Source organism: Panicum virgatum, chromosome 1K (genome assembly GCF_016808335.1).
Source record: "Panicum virgatum strain AP13 chromosome 1K, P.virgatum_v5, whole genome shotgun sequence".
NCBI lineage: Eukaryota > Viridiplantae > Streptophyta > Magnoliopsida > Poales > Poaceae > Panicum > Panicum virgatum.
This window is the reverse complement of record NC_053136.1, coordinates 34,781,557-34,792,100: the sequence shown is the minus strand read 5'-3', so window position 1 is coordinate 34,792,100 and position 10,544 is coordinate 34,781,557. Positions and strand designations below refer to the sequence as shown.

Sequence of the window (10,544 nt, the reverse complement as noted above, 5' to 3'; positions counted from 1 at the left end):
CAACATTGAACTACATGCATTGCTTGATGTGGTAACATGAATCAATCTTTCCTCAAACATAGCCTCAATAGCATTCTCTCCAAATTCTTGTCTCCCCCCCTCAAATTCTTGTGCAACAACATTGAGATCAAACAAGTTGAGTCCTGCAAATGTTCAATGTAAATGCAAATCAAATTTGTGTGCTACTCATTCTCCTATGTGCTTTTTAGTTACTGTTTTTTTATGTTTCATGTGTTTTAAAAGTACTCTTATAATGTTATGCATTACTATCACATTTTCTTATTTTTTGGAAACTGATATTACTTTTTCTGTTTATCTCCTGTTACAGATCATAAACATTTTGACCGCAAAGAACATTTCTGCTTCGGAGTGGAGAAGACATGCATAGGCATACAGTGCCTCTTTTTTTTTGGGTGAAATTCTGAAGTACATGGGGCACATGTTAAACAAGTGAATTGCGTGTGTTTTTCTCTTTGGAAGAGATGTACAAAGTCAGTCAACTTCGAATGCATCTGAAATAATCCTAATCAACAGAACTGGACAATGAATCTTTTTTCTCTATAGTGCCTGAGTTTGGACTTTTGTACCTTCACATGCTTTTCCTGCTGCTGATGCTTGCATCTCCCTGTTCTCAACTCTTGGGGCACTTGATTTGCCCTCTTCTTCTTTATTCTTGGCTCGATGTTCCTCATCCATGGCTGGATCTGTCGTCCCCCTTTTTTTTCTCCTGTAGCGGCGATTTCTGCAGCGGCGGCGGCCGGGAACGTCGACATCTGTTTCTCAGATCAAGGATTTTGGCTTCATTTTTTTGTGGGCTGGATTTTTTGTTACTTTTTTTCCTTTTTTTGGGCCTTGTTGGGCTTTTTCTCCCCTGCCTTCTTTCCCGCGCTTTTTGCATCTGGCGCCATTTTTGGCGCCCCCCGGCGCGCGCGACTAGTTGTTCGATTTTTTTCTTCCAATTTTGGGCCCCGCGTATAGATCATAAATGGAAATTGACTGGACTCTCCGGTTAGCACTAAAACGAGAGGGCTCTCCATGTAGCAGCCTCCTTTCGCAAAACCTCCTCCCTCTTTTTCCTACTCTAAAACGTGCTAGTCCTTCATATGAATTTTAAACCAACGTGGAATAAACAAAGAACATACAAGGCTTATCCACTTGCCAATGCATATCCCAAAACCACCTGCTTTTGTTGAGCTTTCATGATTGGGTCCAGATAGTGATGCATATGATGTCTGGTGCAGCTGAGCTTCCAGTCTTATCAGATAGGAAGTAAGATTACCCCTTTTTTTTGTTGTAGTGGCAGATGAGGATCACATGTGGATACATTATGTTGAGTCAACCATGACTTAGACAAGTGAGGGTTGGCAGTAAATACCCACACATTTAGGCCTGCTATCCCATTTGACATTTAGAATTTGCTGCCACAACGAAGTCAGATGGGCCAAAATTGCTGCACATTGGAAGCTCTACAGCTTCTCTCTCCTTTCTCTAACTCCAGCTTTTAAAAAAAAGAAATTCAATTCCCATTTTGTTTCCCAAGATTTTATGTACGTTTGTGAAAAGGGAAAAAACAAAATGGCTTTGTTTTCAGTACCTGCTACCTAGTCCAATGGATAGAAACTGAGAGCTGCCCCAGTTGCCCCTTGGTTCTGCATTTTACAGAAGCATTGCAGAGTACTGTGAAGTCCATTGAATTGTCTGATCAGAGAACAGATGAGGCAAGAGGATGATGCAACTGCCACCTAGTACCAATTTAATTGAAGGAATTTTATTATCATGACAACAAATAAGCTACTTCCACCCATAAACTTAATAGAAGGAATTTATTCATGACAACAAATAAGCTACACAGCAGACCACATTATCACATACAGAACGCACGGATACAGTACAACACATTATAGAGGACTAACTCAACTCAGGAATGAACGCCCCCCTGTTGATAGAAGGATCACACTACTTGTGAAGGCCACAGAGGCAGTTCTCCACGCCCAAGTCTCTGGCAATGCAGGGGGGTTTACTTATTCCATCCTTGTACCAGGTTGCCCGCTTCTCCACTAGTTCATTCAGGAAATAGTCCAACTTGTCAATGTTGACACTGGGCATTACCACAACATGGGCTATATTCCCCTCGCAGGCGAGCTGCCACCTTCGGACAAACTCCTCATCCTTTGGCCTTTCAAACACAACTGTGCTGCTGAGCTCATTAAGCATCGCTCCGATTCCTGCTTCCTTGAGGCAATCTTTGAGGTAGTGTGCGTTTCTCAAGCATTTCTGGACTTCCTTCTGAAAGCCTCTGTAGCCCTTCCTGTTGAGCGTGTACCAGAGGAAGATAGGAGCATGCCCATTCCTGCTTCCCATGATCGTGGCGTCCCTTGACGCCAGATACTCCACATTGCTAGAAAGGGCGTTAATGTGCTTCAATCTTGTTATCTGCACACCACATGGCATGGGGCATCCAACAAATTTATGCCCAGAGACACTGACACTCCCAATAGGCTTTTTAAATGTCACTTTAGGTGCCTAGTGAAGATACATATACACATATCAGGAGAATGAAAAATCAAGGTAGATGCGCAACTGTCACAGCTTAAGGAAACATGAATGAACGGAAAATCTAAAAATCACCTTCTTAACAAAGGGTATCATCAATCCAAAAAGGGCGCCATCACAATGAATATAAAACCGGTCTTTAAAACCGCTTTCCTCGAGAGTTTTGATAACCAAATCTAGATCATCGACTGCCCCCTTAACAGTTGTTCCTGCACAGCAATTTTGTTTAAAAGCAGAATACATGTGAAGCCAAGGCATTACTAGTCTGCGAGTTTAAAACTCACCAATGTTAACATTAATGATGGCAGGCTTGTCTCGGTTCTGCAATATCTTTCTCTGGAAATCAGCACAATCTATTTCCCCAGACATAAGAGTGTCAACTTTGACACAATCCATCCTATACATTCTGGCAGCTTTGAATACTGAATAATGAGACTCACGAGAGGCATACAAGATTCCATCAGGGAACACCTCCCTCCTGTAAACGGTTAATAAAGAATATTAGGTGCAAAGTGACATTTCACATAAGCAGTGTTAAATTGAGGACTGAAGATGTCTGCAAGAATCAATGACTTTTCATGTATTACCCAACAAGAATCCCATGCAGATTTCCTTCTGTACCACAGTTTGTAATGTATCCCCAGTATTCATCCTTTTCTAAATCCCAGAGGCGAGCGAACCAATCCAGCACTCCAACCTCAAACTGCCTGGAATGGACACCATAGTTGCTCTCAATGAAGGGGTCTCCAAGGTTGTTAATGGAGAAGTGCTGCAGCTGCCCCAATGCACCGTAATCGAAGTCCAGATTGTATGGGTAACCTTCAAGAAAATTAAATGGGATGTGAGATAACCAAATTGTCTGTTTTTAGTTGTATTACAAAGGCATCTGTGTAACTGCTGTCTGTCCTGCTGAACTCCAGAGTTCAGATTTATGCTTCGGCTGCCTTTATTACAAATTATTCCCTCTGGTTATAGAAGAAGAGTGTCATTTTCATCATAAACACAATAGTGCCTAACAGGGACCAAATATTCTGACATGAGTGTAGAACTTTCTAGTGTTTTAATTACAATTCAGGACTTGCACTGTACCACAATTTGAAGTTTGTTAAAGAGTTTCAGTATGAATTTGAAAACCAAGGAGCATCTTTTCTTCACAACGGAAGTTCCCTTCAATAGTTTTGCAACAAAAGGAATCTCAGCTGCTTGTGCTCATTGTTCATTCAGGTATAGATCCATACCTATGGAAAAATCAATTATGGATCGATAGTTATGCAGATACTATCAAGTCCTTTTTATTTAAAAGTAAATGTTGGAATCTTTCAAAAGAAGCAGAGAGCCTTTCCTTAGTTGCAGCAGAACACATGTAGTGCGGATGGAGATAAATTTGTGGTGATTCGGTTCACATGTATAATATCTATTATGTAGATTAGACGATGTATTAAAGTTGACGAGAACAAAAATTTGAAGTATGCTAAATTTTGCCACCAAAGAAAATCTGCGCTTGGGTGCCTTTGCTCAATTAGATGCAGACAGGTGAATCTGTATTTCACAATCACCCCAATGCACCAGCACCAGATGTGTGAAAAAAGAGCCGGGCATCAAAGCCTGACACTTCATTTTATAATTCTAGAAAGACAGTTAATTTCAATACAGTATCTCGAGGTGGATTGCTACCCATACAGTATGCCGCTCCAATATTTTTATCGCACGCTGTAAAAATAACAGTGATCTAAAACTGGGGATTCGCACCGGAAATGCCATAGGCACACGAAAAAGTTTCCTGCATAAAAAACGCCAAAATTGAAGCACCACCCCCGCGGTGAGCGTACTTTTCAACAGCATTTTGGCTCGGTCGTGTAACAAAAATACCGGAGCACAAGACGACACTAAGAAAGGCGATGACACGGACGGCCGCCCCACCACCAAACCGTCCGGCGCACACGCGTGTCACGAGATCAGGCCACGGCCGCACCAGATCGAGGTGGCGCGCAAGAGGACGAAAGGGGGGAGGGGGGTGGCGACGTACCGAGGTGGTGCTTGGTGCGCTCGACGAGCGAGCGGCGGTAGAGCGCGAGGACGCTGGCCATGGTGGCCTCCCGCTCGCCGGTCTCCTCGTCGTCCGCGTCGGGCTCCTTGACCGCGAAGCAGGAGGTGTGCACGTTCCTCCCCATCACGATCTCCCTCCTCCCGTTCGAGGCTGCCTCCCCCTCGGCCGCGGCCGCCGCAGCAGCCGCCGCCATCACGTCCGCCGGCGGGTCCATCTCCATCGGGAGCGGCTCCGCCGCCGCCTTCCCGTTCCCGTTCATGGAGGCGCCCAGATCCGCCAGCCCGTTGCCCACGCTCCCGACCATCTCCGACGCCGCGGGAAATCTGGCGAGGACGCTGCGCAGATTTGGGGGGGAACCGGCGGGGGGGACGGGCTGAGCGGGAGAGAGGAGCAGGAGGGGTTGGGAGGGCTTTGCGGGCCCGAATTTATAGGCGGGCGGCGAGAAACAGCGGTCGCCGACCGACTCGCGAGTCGTCTCGCGAGCGGTGCGCGGGGGCAGGTCGGACGCGGGGGAGGGGCGCCGCGGGTAGATATTTCGCGGTGTTGGCGTCGCGTGACAGATATGTGGGACCGCGTGCTCGTGGGTCCAGATCGACAGTGAGGTGGGCGTCGAAGGGTCACGTCAACAGTCGCGCAGAGTCTGGATGCTGACAGGACTGACGTGGCATCCGTCCCCCAATCAGCTGTTGTACTGTATACGACTGACTCGATTTTTGAGCATATAGAATCATTTTTTAAATAAAAAGACAAAAATTGGTGCCTATTTCAAAATTGATTGAAGTAGACATGGAAAATTGCCTCGTGGAAAATAGGTGTGTGTTTAAAAAACGATCACTGGCATCTAGCTTATCATCCTTTCAAGAAAAACATCTAGCTTTTCTTGGGAGGCGAAAAATGAAGAGCGGTTATATGGAGATGAATGATGTTGCAAGGGGACATAAGTAATTTGTAGCGTTACTTCTTTTAGAGTATGGACATAATAATTGGTTTGTAGCGTTGCTTCTTTTACGATTTATTAGCAAAGTGCCCGTGCATTGCTACGGTAAATGTTATATATATTATTATCATTTATCGTATGTTATATATATTATTATCATGCGAGCGGCACCTAGTGCAGCTTGTCTAGGCTGTGCGCTCGCACCCTACCGGCCGGGGTTCGAACCCCCGAGCCTACCGGCCGGGGTTGAACCCCTCGGGGGCGAATTTTCAGCTGGGAGCAGGGGGGCGGGCAGGGGCCATGGCCCCCCAAATGTTGGTGTAACTACACATAAATCCCCCTAATTTCATTGCTAATGTTGCTCATTAATAAGGTGTGGCCTCTTCTAATTATCAGCATTAGTAAATTAGCCCCCTCTATGTTTCAATCCTGGCTCCGCCCCTGGCTGGGAGGATGTGCGCACTTATGTGCACATGAAAAGAAACTCCCTTGCTCGCTTCACGTCCGAAGCACAGTTATAGGTCGAACTCAGGCAACGGAAACCATAGAGGTGGTCCAGCCTTCTCACGAGTTGCGGGCCCTGGGTATGGATGGGGCGGGGGTTTGGAAATTTTCTTGACCTGTATGAGAAGGTCTTCTTCTTTAACACAATGCCATAGGGGCGATCTTACCCGCAGTCAAGTTTATTTTATATTATTATCACTTTAATCATGAAAACTCAATTTTTTTAGGAGCATAATTCTATCGAAAGTGTTTAGTTGAGATGCTACCAGCTATCAATGAAAGGCAGATCCAACCTCATGCACAAATTAGCTCGTGGCCATAGCAAATAGAAATAGGTTGGACAGAGTGCCATGAATCCATACAACGTATAGCACAGTTTGAGAGCATCATGGGAACTACGACTCCTAACTTGCAGAACTGAACCAACAGAGGGAACTGAATTACATGTTTTGGACAGATAACTAATAGCATGATAATAATAAATTGCAAGCAACATATTGCTACAAGGCATACCCGTTTCTCTTGAACCGATCTACAATTTTAACAACAGTCAATTGGTACTGCGAAGCTCAAACCATCAGAATTGCTGACTTTCATCACATTAACTCCTTGATCTCACCATCGAGGTTCACAAGAGGGCCTCCAGAATTCCCCTGCAGCAGACAAATGTGTCAAAGTGTTTGTTCGATAGATATGAAGAAGCCAAAACAGAAGTTAATTATAGCACACAAAGCAAGAGTGTAAATATCCAGCACAAGTTAACAAGAGTTCAAGATCACATCATTTATGAATCGAAAATACGAGGATATGCTCCTTAATGTAAAGATCCTACAAACTTCATGAAGAGAGAGTTGATAGGCCGAAGGAACAAGGTATGTCAGTTCTAATAGGAAGGACAGGAGATCCTACAACTACAGCTATTAACTTATAGAAACATAGAAGTTTTTTTTATAAAGCTTATAACACAAAAAACATACAAAGTATTCAATTCCTATGCCCGTGCAATTAAATTAATAGGATTTGAAAATTTAACTGTGCAACAAAATAGCTTTGTCACTGAGCTGCTTTTAATTGAATGACAGGGAAAACTTTTCATGTGTCGTATCATAAAAACTAATTTATCTATAAGACTGTTTGGTAACCTGTCGGTACCCTGTAGCAGGATACACACTCCTACTGCAGCAAGGCAGGACTCGCGTAGTCATCCGTAACTACGCCATAAGGGGCGGAGAAGCCGGGCCCCACGGGTCAGGCTCTTACCTCACCGGGCCAACGGCCCCGGACCCGCTCCCCGCTCTGGGACAGGTCCGGTGACGCCACGTGTCCCTGAGGAGGGGAAGCTCCGCGCCAACAGCCAAGGGCTCGGACCCCCACGCGTCCGTCCGGACCTCCCACGCACATAGAACCAACATACCGCCGGGGCGGGGTCCGAGGGAAGACTCGCCCACCCACCGCATTCAATGCGGGTGGTTGAGGCGTGCTCTGCCGCCGTGGCACGCGGGGCAGCCTTTGTCAGGCCTCACTGTAGACAGCATATTACCGAGGTACACAGTGCGGCCGCATGCGCCGCATCCGCGCAGAGCCCGTCTGCTGCATTAAATGGATACGACGGCACGGCACCTCTTCATCATACCGCCTACGCCGCAAGCTACACGACCTGTTCAGCTACGCTGCAGGCAACGCCGCAAACTACACCCTGGCGCCGTTTCGACAAGACAGGGCATGGCTATGCCGGACGGAATATTCCCACGGGCAGAGCAAGGAAATTCAGGAACGAGATCTCCGGCCATGTACGCGCCTCCCTTGAGATATAAAAGGGAGGCGCTCGTTGCACACTTCAGACACGCCAAGACTCTCACAACACAAGCTCGGTTTCACTCCGAACAACCCTGCTCTCAACCTCTTGAGAGCGCAAGCAATACAACACACAGTGGACGTAGGGTATTACGCTCCGGCGGCCCGAACCACTCTAAACCTGTTGTGTTCATCGCGTTCTTCCACCGAGATTGGGCTAATCCTAGCTAACCCCCAAGTACTCACCATCTGGGTTTAGACGGGTGCACTACGCCACCCGGCTGTGGGTGTGCACACCACGACATTTGGCGCGCCAGGTAGGGGTGCTTTAGCTAGTTTTAGCTCGTCTCTTGCCCATCTCCATGGTTCGGGTGGTTGAGCACTCCCACCACGATGACGATGTGGAGATGACGGAGGGTGTGGCGTCATCCGTGCCACACGCCTCTCGCCTTCCTACGCCAGGGGCAACCGTGCCCGTGGAGCAGCCACCGTCGGTAACGGCGCGCGCTGCATGTCTGCAAGAGTCAGGGAGCCGGTCAAGGGCCCCCTCACAAGCTGCGAGCGGCGGAGCGCTGGCGGCAGCGAGGGAGTTGCTTCGCAACCCTCCGGCTGTTGCAGCCTCGCCAGACGCCCTGAGGCAGTGGCAGGACAATGTTGATTGTCTCCTCCATCTGGCTCAGGCCTCCCCCAGTTCTGTAAGGACTGGGCAACGACCTCCGTCTGGCAATGCGGTGGTACCCTACCACCGGCTCCACGGTAAGGGGTGCACGAACAGAAGACCTGCGGGCGGAGCTCAACCGCAGGCGCACGGGTGAGGACACCCGCATCTCTGTGGAAAGGGCGCGAGAACACCGCCTCAACATTGAGGGCCGCAACCTCAACGCCGACTTGGATGCAGCGGCACCCAAGCCTCCGGGAAACGCCTGGATATAGGCGGGCACCCCGGTGGCTGGGGTGGGTTGCGCTGCATTGGCGGATCACCTCCGCGCAGTTTCATGGCCGTCCAAGTTCCGCCCGCACCTGCCGAAGAAGTACGACGGTACCACTAATCCGTCGGAATTCCTGCAGGTGTACGTTACCGCCATCACATCAGTTGGTAGTAACGACGCTGTCATGGCGAGCTACTTTCATGTAGCCTTGACTGGGCCAGCCCGGACTTGGCTTATGAACCTCACTCCTGGAACGATTCAGTCTTGGGAGGAGCTCTGTGCGAGGTTCATTGCGAACTTCGCCAGTGCGTACCAGCATCAGGGTGTGGAGGCTCACCTCCACGCCGTGAGGCAAAAACCCGGAGAGACGCTCCGGGCATTCATCTCGCGCTTCACCAAGGTACGGGGTACCATTCCTCGTATCTCTGACGCATCTATCATTATTGTTTTCCGTCAGGGGGTACGTGATGAGAAGATGCTGGAGAAACTGGAGACGCACGAGGTGGAAAGCGTTACCACTCTTTTCTCCCTGGCTGACAAGTGTGCCAGGGCCGCTGAGGGACGCGCATGGCACTAAGCCCTCCAAGACGGAGACGCCAAGGCTGGTGGCTCCGGGGCTACCGTCCAGGGCGGTGGCAAGAAAAAGAAGAACAAGAACCGGGGTCGCGGGGAGCCACATCCCGGCGGTCTAGTCGCTGCAGCAACGGCACCAGCTGCTGCGGCAGTGGCTGGGGGCCAGAATGCGCATGGCAAGCATTCGCGTCCGCAAGGTGGCAACGGAGGTTCATGCCCAATTCATGCCACCGCTCGCCACAGCGCCGCTGACTGCCACGAGATCCAGAAACTCGCGAAGCGGGTCAGTGGGCGGCGTGAGCAGGCCTCCAAGGACGGCTCACCCCCTCCTCACCAGCGGTCTAGCAAGGAGAAAGCCTCCGACAGTGAGACCGCTGTCGGGGCGAAGGAGCTAGGGTACCAATCCCCCGCTCGGGAGCTGAAGGGCGTTTACAGCCACGACAACTCCGACTCTGACAACGAGGACCGCCGTAAGAAGCTGTACGTAATGTACGGCAGAAGCTGGAAGCTTGTCTCCCGACGGGATGTGAAGACCCTTCGCCGAGATGTCCTTTCGGCGAAGCCGCACCACAGGTGGAGGAACACCACCATCTCTTTCGGGCCATCTGGCTGCCCGGAGAACATGGTCGGGGCTGGTGTACTACCTCTAGTCACCGCCCCTGTCATAGCAAACATCAGGCTCTATCACGTGCTGATTGACGGTGGGGCTGGCCTCAACGTCATCAGCTATGCAGCGTTCAAGCAGCTGCAGATCCCGGAGTCCAAGCTGACTCCCTCTCGCCCATTCTCCGGAGTGGGACCATATCCGGTGTTCCCTCTGGGGAGCATCACTCTGCCGGTCACGTTCGGGACCAAAGAGAACTTCCGCACAGAGAGCGTCCAGTTCGATGTTGCGGAGGTGAACCTCCCGTTCAATGCCATCATTGGTAGGCCGGCTCTCTACCGCTTCATGGCCATTGCCCATTACGGGTATTTGGCCCTGAAGATGTCTTCCCCTGCCGGTGTCCTCACCGTGCGGGGTGACCGCACCACTGCTGTTGCTGCAGTTGAGAAACTGCATGCTCTGGCGGCAGAGGCTGCACGTTCCGAGGAGGACCCATCCACCTCGCGAGCCAGGGCGCCTGCAAAGGCACCTAAGGTTCAGCCGTCTGATCCGGGCAATGTTCCCTTGAAGACCGTGCAGATTGGAGCAGACTCCTCCAGGACC

The 10,544-nt window shown here is 49.6% G+C and overlaps 1 protein-coding gene across 1 annotated transcript; it reads right to left on the bottom strand.

Moving 5' to 3' along the window:
• Positions 1 to 1,746: 1,746 nt before the first annotated feature.
• Positions 1,747 to 4,997, bottom strand: LOC120704093 (serine decarboxylase 1-like). The gene is made up of 5 exons (XM_039988348.1): positions 4,580 to 4,997; positions 3,141 to 3,372; positions 2,838 to 3,031; positions 2,629 to 2,762; positions 1,747 to 2,523 (listed from the first exon to the last, which is right to left on the bottom strand). Exons 1-5 carry the CDS (start codon positions 4,902 to 4,904, stop codon positions 1,957 to 1,959), a joined length of 1,452 nt encoding a protein of 483 aa, XP_039844282.1. The 5' UTR covers positions 4,905 to 4,997; the 3' UTR covers positions 1,747 to 1,956.
• Positions 4,998 to 10,544: the final 5,547 nt, after the last annotated feature.

What these genes read in the sequence shown, in the direction of transcription:
- LOC120704093 (XM_039988348.1), bottom strand. Translation starts at nt 4,904, where the DNA reads ATGGTCGGGAGCGTGGGCAACGGGCTGGCGGATCTGGGCGCCTCCATG. An exon ending in GCGCACCAAGCACCACCTCG is followed by an intron (nt 3,373 to 4,579) that starts GTACGTCGCCAC and finishes ATTTTCTTGAAG; the next exon opens with GTTACCCATACAATCTGGAC. An exon ending in CATCATTAATGTTAACATTG is followed by an intron (nt 2,763 to 2,837) that starts GTGAGTTTTAAA and finishes ATTGCTGTGCAG; the next exon opens with GAACAACTGTTAAGGGGGCA.